This window comes from Manacus candei, unplaced genomic scaffold (genome assembly GCF_025592945.1).
Source record: "Manacus candei isolate 608988 ecotype Guabito, Panama unplaced genomic scaffold, ASM2559294v1 h1tg000063l, whole genome shotgun sequence".
Classification (NCBI taxonomy): Eukaryota; Metazoa; Chordata; class Aves; order Passeriformes; family Pipridae; genus Manacus; species Manacus candei.
In genome coordinates this window covers 3,929,051-3,951,118 of record NW_026138111.1, presented here as the reverse complement: position 1 = coordinate 3,951,118, position 22,068 = coordinate 3,929,051, and the positions used below count along the sequence as shown (strand labels likewise).

The window sequence follows — 22,068 nt, the reverse complement described above, 5'->3', positions numbered from 1 at the left end:
ATAATTAGCTGAAGGTTTACTGTGATATATACTTATCTAAGGACATTACTCCCACCTTTTCAACGCAGAAAGAATCGTGCCTTGCAGAATACACCATCTAAGGAGTCTTTCTGCTGTGCCTTTTGCAACCGGATATGTCTGTCTCGTATTGGCCTTTTTAGCCACCAACACACTTGCAACAAACATGGGTAGAGCCCTTCCCAAATCTTCGTTCACAAAGCCTAGCCATGACTCCCACTTTTTACATCTATCACAGCACCTGGAGCACCAAAATATGATCTATAGAACTATTATTATCTGAAAGAGACTTTTGAGGTTTGTGTTTTTATGTATTACCACGTTGATCATAGGAACATAATCTCTACCTTTAGAAAGAAAAGTTTTCAAATTAAAAAAACAAACTTTGGATGCTTTCTCTGGACTATCAGCAGATACTAATTTGAATTAATCTGACAGCTAATGAGTATTTCTTAATTTGAAACATGATTGTTGTAGGTGGGATTAGGAAGTTTCATGGAGCCTTTATTCACAAGAACATTATGTTCAAAGCATACAAAGCAGAATCAACATGGGACAATGTATCAACAGATACACAACAGTTTGAGGAGTGCTATTATGCTTTTTAATTCTCTTTTGGAATGCTGGAGTTATTCTAATATACCTCCGCCAAAATATCATTTTTAATTATTATGAAAACTGTTTTTCTTTAGTATGACAAATAGTGCAGTGTCCAGAGACTAGCTTCATGAGTACTATTTTGCCTATGCATTATGCACATAAACCTAACCTCAAGTTAAAAATTCTATCTGATTAGAATGTACTTATTATGAAATTGCTGCATTTTATTGAACCTAATTGAGAGAGTAACCAACAAGGCCATTCTTAAGAAGTCTAAAAATATCCATCGTTACTCAACTAATTTCCCTGTTACAACTGGTAAAATATTGATTAAAAACATGGTATTACCATTCAAAGATGGATCTTTTTGCATGGGATCACTGAAAACTTCAAATCTGGAGATGATTACCTTCTGTGTTTCCCATCTGCTCACCTACGTATTTTAAAGGCTTTCATTTATTAGCATTCTCTGACATTACAATGTCACTCAAGGAAGACAGACCATCATTCTTTCTCACTGAAATATTATTAAAAAATACTTGTGCACACTAGTCACAGTGGCCATTCTTTAAATTAGTCTTTTCTTTCTGTTTCTAAATCACACCATATGGAGCAAAGAATTTTTTCCAGAAATCACCGCTAGCATTTCCTACAGATTTAACATATTTGCTTTATTTGTCCTAATTCTTTAACATGACAAATGGTTTTGAACACCTATTATCCTTTCAAAATGTTGATTAAATAACACCAGGAACTGAAGTGTATAGAAAAGATCATATATAAAAGAATACATGAGTTAGGGGTGAAAAAAAGAAAGCTTAAGCTATAGCTTACCGGTCATAATCTCCATTACACAATGCTCTGACAGATATCTTGAATGCCTGCCACACTGGATTTAATGTATTTTTTACAACTTCTGTTTTGTGGCAGATTGTAAAACTGTAAGTAAAAAAAGAATATATATTGCATTTATTTACTTCTTTTGTGTCATCTAACATGGAATCAAAAGAGCCGTAATCTGTAATAATTCATACAATGTCCATATAAAATTTAAGATAAGAAAAAAAGAAACACAGTGAAATCATGAAGGGCATACTGAAGAGGACAGACTCATTTGAGAGAGATTACAGAGTAGAGTGCTAAACAACTCTAAACCTAAAATGTTTTTACCCAAAACTTCAACAAGAATTAAAACCAGTCAGTGAGTTATTTCAGGCAAGAGCAGTCTCCATCCCAATTGCTTAAACAGACCTTGTACAGCCAGGAATCAGTCACAGACCCAGAAAGAAAGTGTCTTGTAAGGATCTGACTCTTGCTTAGCAGATTAAGAAACTGAGCCAAGGGAGTGATGGCTTTTGGATTCTTATTCCCTATTTTATGTCCAAGATTTTTTTAACCAGGGCTGTCTCAGGTAAAACATATAAGCTTCTGTGAGATCCCATGATCACCTTCTCTCAGGTGAAATACAGTGAAGTGGTTTAATGCATTCTGCTTTCTCTAAATGACGCAAAATTGAAATTCATCTTTTAAACTCGCATCTTGGGGACTGAATTGTTCAAAACAAAACAGGAGGCAAGGTCACTGGTGAAATCACTACTGGTGAAATTCCTCATACAATTGCAACTAAAGTTGTCCTTTGGGGGAATATCCTCCTCACATTCCAAAGGCCTATGTTTTTATCCTGGCTATGATTCAGAAGACATGCCTGATGATAAGAAACAGAAAAGGAAGCATCCCTCTGCCACAGGTGCAGAATTACTGTCCCAACCCCCTGCTGTTTTCAGGAGACCAATGAAGAATCAGCAGCTCAACATTCACCTTTTGGAATGAAAGTGGAGAACCATGGCATGCAAGGCCAAGAGAAATTGCATATACCAGTACTTCCAGAAAAGTTCCACCACTGACCTTAATACCACTCACAAAGGAGCCATAACTCCTCGAGGCTTGCAACTTAAGATATTCAGTATTTATTTATGAAACTGTTCCTAAAATCTGCCTCCGAGAGGAAAGGTGCAGGGAACAGACACACATACCCATATATAGGTTTACGTAAACAACATAAGCTTTTGGTTTGGGGTGAGGTGAGGACTTTCAGTTTCCAGGAAAACTTAACCTGCCAGTAGAGACCCACATAGGCACTGTGTTGACCAGTGCATGTCAAGTCTTAGCAGTAGAACAGAAGAGATTAGTCTACTTTAACAAATTAAACCATGAATGTAGCAATCAGTCATTTGTAAAAAATAAAAAAACCTTTTTTAGGGTACTTTTGAATTCCATTTCTTAGAACACTGTTAAAAAGTTAAAAGACATTTCCAAATTTGCAGTATAAAATGTTTTTATCAAACAAAATTTCTAAGCATTAATGTGTTTTGCATCTACAATTTTCTTGGAGAATTCTATTTAATTTAAAGGCATACTACATCTTAGGAAAAGTAACACTATTTAGCTATTTTATTACAATTAAATTGTTTAAAGTTTAGCAGCAAAATACTTAAAAGGTACCTACCTGCCATCTTCATTGCTTCGAAGAAATACAAGGAAAGGATCAGATTTCCCGAAGAAGTCCTTCTTGTCTAGTTTGTTTGCACAAAATTGCATTAAAACTGAATCCTGAAATGGGTAATACAGAAAAATTACATACAGCATGCAGTTTACTATTCCAAAAAAACCCCTAAAAATCATTGACCAAACTATGCAAATAGAAAACAAAATAAATGAGGGTATCTGTCTTCTAGATGATCTCTAAATATTTACATTCGTGCAATGTCCTCATAGTGCAGTTTGAATGTCTGGAATCAAGAATTCCTTTGTAGGGGGCTGCAGAGAAAGAGTAATTTTCTATGCTAAATGCTTCTGGATTTTTCCAGTATTTTCTAATATTCAATGTTGTGTTCTGAGGGAAGACACACAGGCAAGAAAAGCATATTAGAATTAATTTTAAAAACTCCAGGAGACACAACTCATTCCTTCAGTGGTTTAAACCTATTGTCTGCTCCTGCTGTATGTAAAGCAAATGGCTTAGCAGCTTGCTACTAAAGAGTCCAGAACCTTCAAGAAAATGAGCCTGGATGGAAGGTTACCAAATATGCCCATTCTGACAACAAATAAGGAGAAAAGTTTCTTTGCTGTGGTCAGGCAAACTGACAATCTCACATGGTCACCTCCTTGGGCAAAGTCAAGAATGCAAAAAGGATTATAAATGCCAAGATAAACCTGCAGACTCACCAGCTGGGCCTGCTGGAAGACTGTGTTCCATAAACAGGTCTGCAGGTGTAACATCAGCAAGAGGATGACTAGGGAAAATGTGGCTCACCACTGAGTGGGGCATGGGACCAGGTGACAAAGGACATTGCAAACTCCATGTTTCTCATAGCTTTCTGTGCCTTGGTCTTTACTGCTAAGATCTGCCTTCAAGAATCTTGGAAACCTGAGACCCAGACCTGAGAAAGTCTAGAACAAGGATAACTTGCCTTTGGTAGAGGAAGACCAGGCAAGAGAACATTTAAACAGACTAGACATACAGAAGACAGTGGGACTTGACAGGAAGCACCTGAGAGTGCTGGTGGAGCTGTTTAATGTCACTGTGGGGCCACCTTCAGTTATCTTTGTAAAGTAATGATTTTCAGGGGAAGTTCTTCTGTCTTTGAGAAAGGACAAGAGGATCCAGGTCAGTTTTAACTCAATCCCTGAGAAGACAATACAGCAAGTAATCCTGGAAAACATTTCCAAACACATGAAAGACGATAAGCTGGCTAAGAGACATCAGCATGGATTTACAAAGGGGAAAATTCATGCCTGATCAACTGGAAGCCTTCGTTCATGAAGTGAGGGGAAACTAGTGGATATTGTTTTTTCATGACCTTAGCATGGCCTTAGACACTGTCTCCCACAAAATCCTTGTTCACAAACTAATGAATTACAGACTAGAAAACTGTCAGGAATGGGCCAAGAATGCTGAATATCTGCATCAATGACCTGGATGATGGGACATGCCAGATCCTCAGCAAGTTTGTAAACAACACAAAACTAGAAGCAGCAGTTTATACAACAGATGGTTGTGCTCCCATTCAGAAGCATCTGTACAAGCTGGAAAAACTAACCAACATGAACCTCATGGAGCTCAACAGAGGGAAGTGCCAAGTACTGCACTTGGAGGGGAATAACCCCGTACACCTGCACAGGCTGCAAGGCCAACCAGCTGGCAAGCAGCACTACAGAAGAGGACCAGGGGGTCTTGGTGAACATCAAGTTGACCAGTGTGCCCTTAGCAGCAAAGAAGGCCAACAGCTTCCTGGGCTACCTTAGGAAGAGTGCTGACAAAAAGTTGAAGGAAGTGACTCAACACAGGTGAGGCCACTCCTGGAGCACTGTTCTAGGCTCCTCAGTACAAGAAAGACATGAACATACTGAAGCAATTCCAGCAAATGGGTCACTAAAATGATTAAGGGATTGGACCATCTCTCATCTGAGGAGAGTTGGAATTATATAGCCTGGAAAAGAGAAGGCTCAGGGGGATCTTATGAATTTATATAAATACCTCATGGGAGAGAGTAAACAGACTCTGCCTAGTGGTATCCAGTGGAAGAACAAGTGGCAATAGGTACACAGTTGAAATGAAAGAAATGCCATTTAAATACAAAGAAAAGCCTTTCTACTGTGAGTATGGCAAAACACTGAAACAGAGAGATTGTAGAGCTGGCTTGGACTTAAAACCCAGCTGCACAGAGCCCTGAGTAACCTGCTCTAAGAAGAGCAGGAGGGTTGGGCTAGACAATCTCCCAAGGTCTTTTCCAACCTCAGCAATTCAGTGATTACAAAACTCTTTGCCATTCTGAACATGAGCTATAAAAGTTTGACTAAAGTATAAAAACCCAGAAGATCAGATAAGAATTAATCCAAATAATAAATAAACTTAGGTAGGAAAATATCACAGACAAAGTATGTGACACCTGGTGAGAGGCTGTGAGAGAGCGAGTACATGAAAGAGCATGACAGAGAATGCAAAAGAGAGCGAGAGACTGAATATCAACTTCTGCTTCTTTCTGCTTCTTCCACCTAAAATTAAGAGCAACTTCTACGAAAAAGGTATCCTAACTTCTACATAAATCACAGAATGCAAATTTATACATTACACCATTGACAATCCAGTGTAGCATAAATCACAAAATAATTTCCATTTTGGTTTTGAAAAAGTGACGAACACACTTACTCGGCAACAGCCTAGTTCCTCTGCTGTTACTATGACTGTTCCACATTTCTTCCCAGGAATTCCCCTGCAAGAAAATACAACTACATCACCTCAGTTCCTTAATATCATGTATGAAAGTCACAACTGACACAGCACAAGGTAAGCTTTTAAGTCACAAAGCTGATGGCACAAAATAAAGTTTCCCTTTTCTGCCACTTGTGTCCCATTGATGTTTCATTTAGAGATGACTCTACAACTGATTTGTGAAAAGCATCCGTTTGCAAATTTTCATTAAACAAAATACCTAAAATATATTTAAAACTATACACGAGGCTTATTTTACAACATTTATTCTGAAATGTCTGAAATCTCTGGAAAGGGTTACACATCAGGGTTTTTGAGGTAATAATGAGGCAAATTTGTATTGTATAACCACTGTCAACTCCAACACTCAGTGCCAGTGACCTGACACTCAGATATAGAAAATGTGCCATTCTAAGTGTGACCGGGCTGGAAACTGAACAAATATATAAAACAAAAAGCAAAGAACATCTACATTTCAGTGGGTCCTACTGGTTTGAAAGTTCAGAACCTGTAGGTTCTCTACAGTGATCACCTCTTTTCAGAGACTATTTGAGCAGGCAAATAATTTGACTGTTAGAGGAACAGAACAGACAATCACTATCAAATGAAAGGTTTTCAACAATACCTGCATGTCTCTAGAAAAGACACAGTCTTGAGGAGTAATTACTGTCTCCTTAGAACAAATGATTCCACAACTGAGACACCATATCTGCAGCACCTAGAGAAGTTTGAAAGGACACTCTGAAGGCTACTTGGGCTTTCACAAGGACTGAAAGGAGAACCTTTACAGAGTTGGTGAAAGACTCAGAGAAAGATGACAATTTATGTGGGAATTCAAACCTGAGAGGTTAAAAAGAGCACTCAGTTTTGCAATGAGGCAGAGGATGGAACATGTTTCAGATCATTCAAAATTTTACAGCCTTACCCCTGAATTTACAGAGCCTAGCCCTCTGGCAGTCGCACACGCAGATAAAAGGATAGGAAGTCCCAGTTCCAGGATTCAGATGGTTTTTCTATCAATTATGTCCACAGCAAGATGACAGGAGAAAGAACTTCCCAAAATAGGCCAGTTGGCTCCAGTACAGACTCATTAGCATGCAGTGGCACTCAGACGTGAATAACTAGCATAGAATGCTCATTAAGCTTTGCAATGGCTCTGCCTCCTCATTAAAGGGAATCCCTACAGGAATGCACTTAGTAGATCCTGAAAAAGACATTGCTCAGAGTTATAAATGTGGCTAGCATCTTCTCTCTAGGAAGACAGAACATGAAAATATCTAATTCTGGATAACGTCTGAGCAGGGGACACTCTCTTGAGAGAAAAATGAAACATAATTTCTGGAAGTAGATGTATCTGCACATTATCCTTTCATGGTAATACAACTGCAGTATGCAAGGCCACTCAGAGTAAATCTTACATATGGAGTTTGTCTTGAGAAGGCATTTAATGAACCTAGTAACCCAACAGGTAAACAGAGCAAACATTCCTCTTAAAATATCAGATTCTCCATTTCACTTGCTTTGAATTTACTAGATTTATTTTCCAGGAGAAATTATGCAAAGCAAATGTTCACCTCTGCACCTGGCCAGTCTGTTAAAGTGCAACACTAAAGTACATCCTTGAACAAAAATACTTATAGTCACAGAGATAACAGGCTACCACACTACAATACTGGGAATAAGAGTCTTCTGTGACAGACTGTATTGAATTCAAAGTCCTTAATGGTGTCAGAAACAGAGAGAGAGGTTGAGGAGACATCCTCATACCTGCTAAGAACAAATACTGCCAGGTTCACACAAAGAGGCGTGATCCACCGGTGCTTGTAATACCAATGAAAGTGCAACTCTTGCACATCATGAAGGCAAAGAAGAAAAACATGCATTGTGTATCTTCACTTTGGTACTTGCCATGAAGACTAGTGCAAGGTATGTTGCAGCCTGCCTGACAGATCACTGCAATTGTGACCCTCTAGGCTTGAGATGTTTTACCTTAAATTTTATGAAGGACAGGACTATCCTTTCATGGTATACTACCTAAGGGAACTTTTCAATCTGACTTGGAATTGGACAGCTCACGGCAGCCATGGAATCCTGAATTGTATACGAGTTTTGTAACTGTCCAAAGTAGACAGATCTGAAGAATAAGCTTCAAGTCTTCCCAATTTTCATTTCAAAAGAATGTCAGAGTTTATTTGAATGCCAGTCAGAGAATGGAATCCAAGCTTCTCAAGCTGATTAATTAAAAAAGTGCCACTTCTGTAGGGTAGCTGACTGGGACTAAGACAGCACCAAGCACTCTATTCTGTGTACATCCATTGACAGAGAACAGAAAAGGCAAAATGTTAATGAACTTTAGAAACAGGGTGAAAAGAAAAGGTTTTCTTATTTCAACTCAAAGATCATAAAGAGCATTCATGTTATGTGAACACAGACTTGACTTTGTAGAGAGAACAGTAAATTCAAAGCAGTAAATATCCCTAAGGAGGGAAGACATGCACTATCATCAATTGAATTCTTGTTGTTTGAATATTAAGAGACATTAAACACACACCTATAAGCAAACAATCCTAAAATGCAATGCAATTGTTGAATGAATAAATTCAGACAGAAACGTCTCCTAGACCCCAACGTATTCAAGACCTCCGAGAGCCCAGAGTGAACAGTCAACCAGGCAGAGTTGTTTAGCCACTGCACTGCCAAAAGCAGCAATGTCAAAAAAGCACTATTGACAAAATAAAATCTGAATGCTGTGAAGAACTGATAACTAGTCATAAACAGTTGCTCATTAACTGCACCACATACAAAAAAAGGAAGCTATATTTCAAAATCTTTCAGGGCGACAACTGGTTTTGGTTCATTTAGTAACTGCCATATAACAGAGTATCAGAAGTCAGACCTGAACAATGCTTGTTTACCCAAGAGAAAATGTATTACGCAGGCCAACACAACTGTGAAATAAGACCTTTTTTCCACAGAATTTTCACTGATATCTTTTCCATTCTCACAGCTAATTTCAAACTTTAAACTTCATCTGTTGCTCATTTCAGACTTCACTTAGCCTGTACCAAGCCATAATGAACTGCCAAATGGATGATTTTTAATCTACATGTTTCTGATAAAATTTCTGAAATTTATTTAAAAAAAATGTGTAGTGTGCCGAATAATTTAGAACTTTGAGGGCAGAGCTACAAAGACCTTCAAGAAGTCAGTAAGATTCATTTTAAACTTAGGATGGGTGCCTTCAAAGTCAGCAGCTTTGTCTAAACAAGTCACCACAAGCTTCCAGTAGAATCAACTGACAGCTAGTCAAACCAGTCCATGGGGTTGTGACAGTGCAGTTTGCTGTGGCACTTAGCACAAGTTAGGCCTAGACAGTGAAAAGTCAGTAAACTTTGTTTTAGTAGAAGTAAACAAAATAGTGCCAATCAACGAGATGCTGTTTCTGTGCTCCAGTAGAAGTCAAACTATGCAGCCAACCTGCTCTCCATCAAGAACTGAAAACACACCAGAACAAGTAGTGAGTGTGTGTTGCCACCCCATGGTGCTGAGGCTCTGTGTCTGCTGGGACAGCCCTGCAGCTGGGCAGGGGCTACTTCCCTAATTGTGTTACTGGAGTTCCCCTGCCTGCCTGTGATTCTTTGAGGGTGTGGAGGTGGGATTCAGTGAGCTGATGACTTTCCTGGGATGGGTCTGGAAGTACCCAGGGCAAGGTATTACTTGAGCTCCCCCACCTGCTATTGGGACAGTTTTCTCCCTTGTTTGCAGACAAGCTTTTTGATGACACAACCTAACACACCTTTTCTATTATATTACTGTACTGTACAGATTCTCAAGGCTATTTCCTGGACAGCTTTATCCAGAATGGGATTAAGAGGAAAATCATAAAATACTGTTGTATAATAACCACAATATTTGCTAAGTAAATAACTTTGTATGATTGTATTAGAAATCTGGTAATCTGATCAGCTAATTCTTCACTGTGTCTTTGTGCAAGTTTTTTTTGCAGGAACTACATTAAAATTACGAGTTTCCTACTGTTTCGCATAATCTACTAAACAGTAATTTAGCAATCATAATATTGATGCAGTAAATTTTAGAGTTTATTTGGGTTATTTTGGGGGGGTTGTTGGAGTTTTTTGTTGTTTTGTTTTAGTATTAAGTTTTCTACAATATTTATTTTATTGCAGACTTGTGATTAGTCACAGAAACTGAAGGACATCTTAAAAGTTAAAGTTCATCTGCAAACTGTATGACAACAGAAAGTAATGCGGTTTTAGGGTATCTTTCTCTAGGTAGTTTTTTAGGTTATTTAAGGAAGTGATACACTGAAGTAGTATTACTTCTGCCATATATTATGTGATTGTGTGAATAACTGTGTTTTTAAATCTAAATAGTGTTTTTAAGAGTTTTCTGAATTATACTGCAGATACTGAAACTTGCCTCATCTGTAGAATTGAAGAATTTATTTACCCTTAAAAGGAAGTCGTTCCCAGTGTCAATGAGCACAGAGAAGGGAAATAATAAGGAATATAGAGTGATATTAATAAAATTGTTTATGTATAGGACAATTAAGTTCTTGATATGAAAACAACTAATGTAAAAAGTTTTGGTGTAGTCCTTGGGGAGAGAGGGTGAGGAGGGCAAGAGAAGTTGCAGAGGGAGCAAGGACTAGGGACTTGGCATAAAGGCAGTGATCAGGTGTCTGAATTATATTTGGAAGCTCTCAAAATTCAGAAAAAAATGCACTTATGTCCAAACTCAATTCTGAATATTAAAGACAACATAAATCATATTGCTAAAAGAAGTTGCAGCAGTAATGATCACAGCACTAAACTGGGTTTGCAGGGCCAGGTTTTGGTAGTGGATGGGCTGCAGAGGTGGCTTCTGTAAGAAGCTGCCAGAGGTTTCCTCCGTGTTCAGCAGAGCCAATGCCAGACGGCTCCAGGATGGACCTGCTGCGGCCAAGTCTGAGCCCATCAGCAATGGTAGTAGCTCCTCTGGCTTAACATATATAGGGAGCGGAGGACAAAAAGCCCTGTGCAACACCAGCAGCACTCAGAACAGAGACATAAGAATATGTGACAGAACCAACCCTGCAGACAACAAGAAGGAGGAAGAGGAGTTGTGCTCCAGGCACAACTCCCTCTGTTGTGGTGCAGATGATGATGAGACAGACTGGCACCCTGCAGCCCCAGGTACACTGTGGAGCAGAGATCCACCTGCAGTTCATGGAGGACCACATGCTGGAGCAGGTGGATGTCCAAAGGAGGCTGTAACTATTTATTCTCTCTTAAAAGTCATGTTTGTCAATTCTGTATATCAAGATACCTCACAGCAAAAAAAAAACCAAAACCCATCTCAACACTAACCCCAATTCTCACCTCAGGAAGCAATATGTATTCATCTAACATTCAAGAATGACATACTTACACAATTGATTTTTCCAGTCTGCTCCCCTGTGATCCAACTATTTCTCCCAGTGTACAAAACATTTGTCCCAAAAAATCCTGCAAAACAGTAACATAAAAACTCAAGATTTATATTTCATGCTGAAAGAAATTTGGTTTCCCATTTATCGAGGCTGTTCACTACTGAAGAGCACATTCAGCTGAACACCAGATCTTACTAATAATAATTATGCAATAATGAATTACAGACTCACTACTACATATTTGACATAACACTGGGTTACATTTACAGAAGTAATTCTAATGCACTACGTTTATTGTTTTTATATTGCCTTTTTCACCAACAAAAATAAAGCCAAAATGGAAACAAAATTAAAAAACATTTAAAAACATGATTATTTCTATTCCTCCTTTAACTGGAGCATTTTAATAAATTTCTCTTTTATGAAGAGATTCTACACTGATTTTATGAATTATGTTGGCAGAAATTCAAACCTGTGTATCATTTGTACAAGCAACCTGGATTTACAATTATACACATGCATTGGTTTAATGACAGGCTTTACGTCCATGCTTTATAAGTTTAACTATACCACTAAAAATCAGCTAATTTTCATATTATATCTCCCTGTAATGTAAGTGATATAAAAATATGAAGGGAATTTTCAAACTGCATGTATTGAAAAAAAATTATTCTACAGTTCCAATCTTTATCTTGCAAGTGAAAAGAGCTTGCTTGCTCGCTCTGTTCTTCCCAGTGTCACTGCCAGTAGTGGTAACAGTAGCTTGTGAGATTTGTTCCCAAACAGTAATGAGAATGGAGACACTCTAATTCCTATAAAGCAAACCATAAGTTTGTGATACTGTGTATAGCAGCAAATATCTGTACAAGCAATTCGGAATCTCCTTTCACTCCAGGCCTTTCATTCCCATCTCTCAACTGTGTCAGTTATGACTCCATATAGCAAATTGGATCTGGGAACTAATCCCACTGAAGAGGGAAATAACCCTTCAAAAAATAAATCTTTGAACTATGTCCTTTGACTGATCTGACACTGCAACACTCTTTCCATAAAGATTAAATAATTTAAAATGGCTAAAATTCATCTGAAAATACTCATCTCCTAGTTCATTTTTAAAATCATCAGGCCTTTATCTCAACTCATGAACCTTTCATTATATTTTCTCTCTCCTGCCCAGCAGAGGAGGAGAGCAATAAGGTGGCTTTGGTGGACACCTGGCATTCAAGCCAGACTCAAACCACCACAATACTCTAGCCTTCAATTCCTATTCCAGTAATCACACAACAAAATCTAGTGTATATATTTGAAGATATATTTTTTGCACTTTCATAATGACTAACTTATGTCTTATCCTTTTTCTTAAAATTTAAATATGAGGGGTTTATATGAAGAAGTATGTTTCAGGGTAAAAATAGAAAATAATTCAGAAAAACTAGTTACTACAGAAATGTAAATAAACTTGGGCAGAAGCCCAGGATCAGACTTTATCCTGGCTGAAGACAGTTAGGGAAGACTTCTATTTTCTGCATCCTCCTAGCCAGCATTGCAGTTATTCAGATCACCTTTCCATGATGACAGAGACAGAAAACAGTTTTCCAGGGGCTTTAAATCTTTACAGGGAGGATCTACCTGAAGATCAGTGGTCTTATCTTTTCACTGTGAAGCACACACAGACAGCATTCCTTCCATTATTTTCTTTTCCTTTGTTCCAGATTCTCAAAGGTTCCCTTGCCAAAGCCTTCCTATATTTATTTTAAAAAATTCACTAATTCACTGAGAAGCCTCTGAATTCTACTCTTGCATCTCTAAATTTTGAAGCTACTATTTAATCACTACCCTTACCAATACCGAGGCACAGTCAAAACATGCTTCAATTTTTAGGACCCAAAGAAGTATCAACAAAATGTGTCATATCACATATCTGAAAAGGTATACATGTGTGCTTAAATATGCACTTTACTGGAGAAACATCCCTTTTAAATTATATTCTTAAGCATTATCTGTGTTATTAGCCACAGCACAATCACTGCATTTGTCTCTATGCATCTGGCATTACATACAGGCAAAATAAAGTAAATGTATTTAGGAAATGTAAGCATTTCAGCACAAGGAAGAAGGAAGTATAATAGCAAGGAACAACTTACATGCTTTGACAGGTTAGGACTCTTCGAGTCAACATCATAGCTTAAAAAAAAAAAAGAAAATGTATATTAGAGTTGCCAGTTGAAAGATCTGAGAACAATTATGTAAAGAAACACATTTAGATGCATAGTGGCATTTATTTAAGAATTTTTTGTACAATATTTTATTTCTGGACAGTTTGTCCATATCTCTTTTGTTGGCAATGCTGCAAGAATATTTTAATATTTTGACATCCTTAGCTTTCTAACTATTTTCTAAAAGTAGTAATTATGAGTATAACTGTACTTTGACTAGTTAACACCTGCCAATTGGTGTGACCAATGACGAATAACGTAATAATGACCAATAATTTGTTATTGGTTATTATTACGTTACACATTTATTTCTGAGGAAGCAATGCTAAATCGATCAGGTTTATTAAGGTAATTTATTCCATGTCAATAGATACCATCTCTTTTCAAGTTAAGTTTATGCTGGACAAAACTTTATACGCTTACAGAGCCTGCATTAGAGTCAAAGATTGTTAACTTACAAATCAAATCGCAGATTCTCTCTTTCTTCAAAGAAGTAGTCCATTATAAATTTTCTTACAAAATCTGGATTTAAAGTATTATCAATTACCTCTGTTCTTCCAAACTGTAAAAGAAAAGTATAAGTTTAAGCCAAACACTATAATGAAGTATAATTAAGTAGACAGGCAATACCAGCAATATGTGAGATATGTGAGAGCCCAGAAAAAATTCTCTTAGATGTCATGGAAGAAAACGACATGAATAGATCAGTTATCTGTGGATGAAGATAGAGTGGCAGACCTCATATTTCAATACAGAGATTGGTACACACCCTGAATCGTACGACCTAAACTTTATATATAAACATCAGCTCCCAAAGCCAATCAAAATCCACAAAAATTTGTCAAAGAAAGTCAGTAACATAAAAATCTACTCTTTCTGTAAAAAAATCCACCAAAACCACCAAAACCAACAGCAAGAAAAAGCTTGCATATGTTGCCTATTTCAGACAGCTTTAAATATTATGGAACATGGTCCTTCAATTAGAAGTGTATAATTTTTGCACTGTCCAGTTCCTATTTCACCTCAATTCAGCTCTCTCCATCTCTCCTCTGAGTTTTTGGCAAACTGCCTTTTCTTTCTTGTTGTTTATAGGAAGAATCTCAGCTCTCATCAAGCTGAAAATATTTTAATTTAAAAAACCCACCAATTTTGATTGACTTCAGCTTATATACATTACAGATATAAATGACTGATCATAAAATATCACTGTGATAATTCTGTTCTTGTTTTAGCTATTCTTTCAAGATACTCAGAAAACAAAACAAAAAAAGAAGAGTTATTATTGAAATGACCACTTCATTTTGTCCTACACATTGAACATATCAACAAACATTTGAATATAGCCTATGGAAAAGCTTTTTGACAGTCTGCTGAAAGATCATCATTAAGGAATCCTCAAAACTGCAATTTAAAACTAAAGACTTGTGAATGACTCGAAACTACCAACCTCTTCATCAAAAGGACTCGACTAAATCAATAAACACAGATAAAGAAAGAATAAACCTTATTGTAACTAAAGATTTTTGAGACATATTTCCCAAAAATATTTTCACATGACAGATGTGAATCTAACCACTATAACCTGCATAGAGCCTCACAGTCTCCAAAGGAGTCTCCCTATCCCAGCCATTACATAATTTATGTGGTATGAAAGGACAGAGCATACTCCACTCTTTCATCCTCTCAAAAGAAAGAAACTTCCTTTCGTTCCTTGATTCTTATTAAAATAAATGCTGAAGAACTCCAGCCATATTATTTGTGAGCTTTAAAGAAACTCCATTACTGTCAGCAACTCTTATCCTCCTTTGAATGACTGTGCATTCAAACTGCAGGGGATTGAATCCAAAAAAGCAAAACACCCACCCAAAGGTCTCACGTACAATAAAATGTTCCACAAAAGTTAACACATCTTCAAAACACAGCTCTATAAAGTCTCAGGAAGAGGAAAAATTCTTGCAAGTGACACACTAGTGATTTGCATCTTTGCAGAGTGTGCTTGAATGCTGTCAGGTACCTTCACTTTCACTACACGGTGAGATGCTCAGTTGGGACAGTGTCATTAAGAGATCTCCATATTCTAGCAGTTCCCATCAAAGACAGAAGCAAAACCATCTTTCCAATGAACGATTCCATCTCCGAGTAAAAAGGTAAATAATATTTAGCATATAGTGTCAATTAGCATACTCCTTTGCCAAGACTTTACATCATTTCTTAAAACCTAGGTGGAATGATTCCCTGATCTCATTGGAACTTTGACACCCTCTGCAAGAAGGCTTATGACTATGTCCTAAGGCACAAATTGTTTAGAAAGCAAGTTTACTCATTAGCAATTGCTATTTCTTCATCTCTCCTAAGCCGAAGCAATAGCTATGGAAGGGGGAACATTATATGGAAACAGGAAGGAGAAATCTCAAGAAGCTCTCCAGATTGATGAAGATACTGGATATTCAAAATAAAATCCCTGAGTCTCTTGAGAACTAGCACAGGATGAACACAATCCTGAAAACAGATCAGAACACGAACAAATAGTTTGATCCTTTGAATAGTTTGTTTTGGATTAAAAAAAAGTCAGTCTCTTGAGAAATGGTTCTGGGTATTCCCCTAAATGTTGGGATAAAGTTGACAGTCAGAGTCTTGTAAAAACCATTCTCTTGAGCCAACACTGGCCACTGACTATTATGGCCAAGTAATAATCAATGACAAATGATAACAGGAGTATAAAGTTGGCATTTCTATGGGAATAAGTATGGCTGGAATAGTTGCCTGGACTAAAGGGCTTTTCTTTCCCCTCTGAATGGCAGTGTTCAAATTTTATGCACACTCAAATTTCCCAGGTCAAATAAGTCTCAGTGTTTATAAATAAAATCTTCCCCTGTCAGCTGCATGTTTTATAACATTCAATAATACTGGTGCCAAGAAAAACTGAAAGCTGAATGGCTGATAAAATGAAATATATAGCAATACCTACGCATTTAGTACTGTTTGAAGGTATGCACTAAAAGTGAGAAGCCTCACTCTGACACAAACCAGTAAACAGCAGCTCATCAGACACAAGAAATAAAAACAGTAGGTCACGAGGACCATTCATTTGGCAGTTCTGAACTGGAATATATCCCACCTGTGTAATTTTCTCCCTCAAATGTCCTGTTTCTTCCATTTGCCCTCTTACAGCAAACTGTCTAAATTCTCTCAAAGAGAATCAGCTGCATAAAGAGGGGATTTACCCCTAGTAATGAAATCTCACCTACACTCATCTACTTTAGAAGCAAATGACTCTGGGCCTTCAAAAGAGGATGACTGCATTCTAACTGGCAAAGCCATCATAGGCACAGCAAGTAGGCAAAGCACTTGCATTAAGTTGTGGTAGTCTCTCACACCAAGTCCAACAGAATAAGACACACATATGCAGAGATATCCATGAAAATATCTCCAAGCCTGTGCCGATTCAGCAAATTGGCCTGGGAAGCTCCTTAATCACTAGGTAGGAAAAGTTACTGCGGTTCTGTGAATACTCAGATTAGGACATGCTTGAAGGAGAGTAACAGGATCATGTGGGACCTACACAAAGCAACAAAGAACCCAGGTAGCTGCAGTTTAAGAAAGTTTTTCTTCTCCCAAAGTCATCATCTGAGGTAGAAACAGACACTCACCTCAAACAAAAAACGCCACCTTATTTCTACAGCCTTACAGAATCTCCCACAAAGATCAACAAAGATAAACTTGAAGTCCTGTAGTGCTACTGGGGACTGAGTGGTGGGGTATGAGCTGTGCAGAAAGGTGCTGCCATCAAAGTTTAACAACATATTGCATTGTATTAAGGTCAGCACAGCCTGCAGATGAAAGGCAACAATTATCTCCCTCTATTCAATGCATGTAGAGCCCTCACCATAAAAATGGGTACGGTTTGGGGTTCTAACTACAACTGAATCAACAGACTGGAGGCAGTTCAATTAAATGGACCTTAAAAAAATAAAATAAAAATACACCCACAAACAATCAGCAGGCTGAAGCATATGACTTGAAAAGCCAATGGAGCTCAGTTAGTCCAGACTGGAGAAAAGGTTTAGATGAGATCTGTTTCCACTACCATCCTCTACTACTTAAATAGCATTTAGGTAGCATAAAAGAGCCAGGCAGTTCACAGAGAGCACAACAGAAGGACAAGTTGCAATAGTCAAAAGTTGCAACAAAGGAAATTATGAAGGGATACAGGGAAACACTCTTCCAGAATGAGTGATTAAGCACTGGAATGAGTTGAGCAGTCTCTGTCATTACAGAATTTCAAACCTTAGCTGGGAAAGGCCCTGAGCAACCTGGCCTGACTTTGGAGACAGCTTTGCATGAATCAGGAGGACGAACCAGACACAGCAGATGAATAGGAGGCTGGATAACACAAAGGTCCCTTTCACCTAAATTATTCCATGATTATGTCATATTTCGTATATGGTGGGTTTAAGTTTTATAGATCCATTAGAAACAGAACTATGTATGAATTCATAGGAAAAGTTACTTCAAAAGAAAAAAATTATAAAATGGCATCAGTTGGTTTTTTTAAATAATATAACATCCTAAATATATAAGTACTTTTCCTCCCTTCAAATCTGTACTTTTTCAATAGACAATATTTCACTTTACACTACAACCATGTTACCCTTGGGAAATCTTTCAGACCTCATTTACAATTCATTACAGAAGTACATCAGTAACAGAAGATAAATATGCAATGTGCTGATGATCATATTACACTGAGATGAGAAAAGGCCTAACTGAATACCCATTACACTGCCACCTTTATCTTTCATCAGTTACACTTAGATTGTTACAAAACTCAAGAGAGACTGAATTTAGTGGCACTAACTTTTATTTAAATTATTTTAAATTACTCTTTTGTTTTTTAATTGAGGTTTCAGGTTTTTTGTCTGTTTACTTTTTTCCAAGGGCTACACAAATGATTCCTTCACATATGGTTAGACTCCACGATCTTAAAGGTCTTTTCCAACTTAAACCATTCTATGGTTCTATGACTAAACCACTGTAACTAATTACTTAACTGACAAATTACTAAGAGAATTTACCTTGTTGATGACATCAAAATGCTGGTCTCTAAAAATCACCAGTCTACACTTTTCAGCTAAATTAAGCACTTTTTAAAATCTGTTTTCCCCATTAACTATAGTCTTTTTTAAGCAGAACAGGTTACTTCTATAATCCAGTCACTTATGACTAATAACATAGCTACTAATTAATTAGTTCTCCACATGGCCTAGTTTCCCCACTAGCAGTTGTGCCAAGCTAAAATCTTAATATGGCCAAGAAGCAAATACCTTCAGAAATTTCATTCAGGAGATAACAGAATTAATGTAACTATTTAAAGGAAAAAAAATGTTCAAATAAGAAAATCAAGAACAGAACTTTATTCTAGATTTCCTGAGATGAAGGGTCTTTGTCATCTCATATTTGCAAGCTCTCCTAGTAGACAGGGATTTTTAAAATTTATTTAGTCATTTTAATTTTAGAGCATCTCAATCTAGTGATCCAGTCTAAGAGGATGTGAAGTTAATGGAAAATCATAATCTTCATTTTAATATCTTTTGAACCTTTCTGTAACTTAGGTAGAAATGTTTTGCATTATGAAATTTATGTTCTTAGTATTGATAGTTATAGTTGATGACAATTATCCTTAGTTCAGTCTTTCATTAGGAAAATAATTTGAGCCTAAGTTTTTCAGTGTAGTATACATTATTTGATCTTTTAATAATTCATTGGTTTTATGTCTGGTCTTTTGATTTTAAAACATCTTTTTTGAAAGGTGAAAAGTCAGAACCAAGTATTCTGTTACAATTCTAGGAAACTAAAGAACTGAAAAATGCTTTAAACGATCACTTGATTCTTTTTAAAATTCTTTAGGAAGCTCCAGGTAACACTTTCTATTGAAATCACTGAACAAAACGGATACAAATGCTCAACAACAGATAATCCTCAGAGTTTGTAATCTAGCTTTACTACATGTGAACAAAACAACTAAGAAACTTAAATAGTGGCAAAGGAAATGCAGTACCAATAAAATGAGCCTGTTAATAACAATGATTAATAGTCTCAAATAATCAGAATTACAGAGACTCCAAGGAGGCAAGGATTTCACAATTGCCAACCCCACACTAAAAAAAGCATAGTCATAACATGTTCTACAGTGGTTTTGTCCTAAAGAAAGAATAATGTTTTTAATACATAAAATCATACTAATTGCCAGAAAACCCACGACATTCCTCTAACATGCATGCAGGCACTCATATGAAATCTGTACACTGCATGAACATATGATGTAATGCTTTTTAAGTGATGGCTGTACAACCATAAGTATATAAAAACTAGAAAAGATAACTCTTTTTATTGTGCTTTGGTTTTTTTCCGCTGTTTTGTTTGAAAGAAAACAGGACTTCCTTGAAAAGATAATGTTCTTTAATTCCAACTGTCTTAATTCCATCAGACAGCTGGTTCTTTCAAGAAATCTGCCAGAGAAAGCTTTCCAGTGAACTGAATATCATACAACAGCAAAATTTGTTTTCTTTTGAACTGGGACAGTATAGGCTTCTTCTGTTGCTTCCTTGTATTGAAAATTGTTCTACTAATCTGTTCAAACTACATTTCTATTTATGTTTGCCTATTCCTAGACATGTTTGTCTGCTAAAGAAGATACAAGCTGTTGTTCCAACAAAACTTCAACAGTACTCTAAACCCCCAAAAATCTAAATCCCAATCCTTTGTTACTTTCATTAGATAGCCTTCAAAATCTACAAAGGAGATTCAAAAGCATGTTTTATTATGGTTCAAGTGGTAATCAAATTGCTGGATGCTGCAGTGAAATGTTCAACCACTACACACATGAGGAAGCATCTATTTTGAACGAAATGAGTCAGATTATCATAGAATTTAGGATATTAGGAAATTTTTTTTCATCAAAAGGGTGGTCAGGCATCGGAACAGGTTGCTCAGAAAGGAATGGAAACACCTGAAAGTGTTCAAAATGTGGCACTTGGGGAAATAGATTAGTGGTGAACTTGGCAGTGCTGGGTTATAAATTAGGCTCAACGATCTTGGAGGTGTTTTCCAACCCTAATAATCCTATGATTCTATGACAAGGACCAGTGAGAAAACAGATTTCCAACAGGTATAGAAATTTAATTTGCATCCAATGCACTCCTACAGTAGATGGACCAGAGGTTCAGAGCATCGCTCCATAGGCAATACATTAACACTTTCCATTGTTGGACACTGCCAGTAAAATGGCAGTTGATTATTTTACAGTGTCTATTATTTACTTAACATTCACCTTTTAAGTGCTCCCTCTTGTTTTCAGGACTAATGTGCTCTTCAAATTGAAGAACTTCAGATTCTTTCACTATATTATTTCACAAAAGCACAGAATATGGTGAGTTGGAAGGGACCCACAGAGATCATCGAGTCCAGCTCCTGGCCCTGCACAGAACCATCCTCAAGAGTCACATCATGTGCCTGAGAGTATCATCCAAACACTTCTTGAACTCTGTCAGGCTTGGTGCTGTGACCACTTCCTTGGAGAGCCTGTTCCAATGTCCAACCATCCTCTGGGTGAAGGACCTTTTTCTGATATCCAGCCTAAACCTCCCCTGACACAACTTCAGGCCGTTCCCTTGGGTCTTGTCACTGGTCACCACAGAGAAGAGATCAGTGCCTGCTCCTCCTCTTCCTCTCAATAAGGTTTCTGTAGGTAACAGTAACTTATACTTAGTCATATTTCAAATGTGTCCTCAAAAAGTAAGGGGAAATAAAATTTGAAAACCAAAGCTCAGATTCTGATGATGTGTTTGTTACATATTATACTAATTGAAATACCTAATGATTGCACTGTAAGTGAAAAGAGAATTTTTTTTAAAAAACAACACCCTACTACATTGAGAACAAAACACTTTAATTTTCTGCTGAGGTTTTTGGTGTGCAATAATAATACCAGGTTAAAACACTGGAATTTGTGCCACAGATAAACAGGAGTCAGCTCCCAGAAAACATCTACCCTTCATTAAATGAAGGGTTTGATTTAACTATTATATTGGATCCACCTGCATAGCTTAGCTGAAGGGAAAAAAAAGCACACTGCTAGAACAGAGTGTCAGGGAAATTATGACGATTATGAAATGATTTGTTGTATTCATGATCCCCAAGCATTTTCTACAGTGTTCAAAATAAAGTAATTAGGCAAAAGAAGGAAGAAAACTATGCATAAAAAGACACAGAACAGAAACAACATAAAGTATGTTGCCATGACTTAACATCATTCTTTAATGTCTATACATATCATCAGGAGCTTATTATTTGTCTCAGTTTTGTATTCTCCAAACAGTTCCAGGTGAATTCCCCCTATACAAGCTAGCAAAGTATTAAATGAGTTTTCAAATGCAACAAAATGAACTCATAGCCAGAATTAGAGCATTCATCATTGCAGGCAGAAAAAGCACAAAAATAAAGATACAAGATTACCCATCTAATACATGTAT

The 22,068-nt window shown here is 37.0% G+C and overlaps 1 protein-coding gene across 2 annotated transcripts in view; it reads right to left on the bottom strand.

Annotated features, from left to right (window-relative positions):
• CPNE8 (copine 8) overlaps positions 1–22,068 on the bottom strand; it is a 108,108-nt gene that overhangs the window by 62,829 nt on the left and 23,211 nt on the right. For both annotated transcript variants that reach the window (XM_051805021.1, XM_051805019.1), the window contains exons 4-9: positions 13,996–14,099; positions 13,466–13,505; positions 11,321–11,397; positions 5,828–5,891; positions 3,125–3,228; positions 1,453–1,557 (exon numbers count right to left, since the gene is read on the bottom strand). In XM_051805021.1, the coding sequence (XP_051660981.1) occupies positions 1,453–1,557; positions 3,125–3,228; positions 5,828–5,891; positions 11,321–11,397; positions 13,466–13,505; positions 13,996–14,099 (494 nt within the window). The remainder of the gene's footprint in view (positions 1–1,452; positions 1,558–3,124; positions 3,229–5,827; positions 5,892–11,320; positions 11,398–13,465; positions 13,506–13,995; positions 14,100–22,068) is intronic.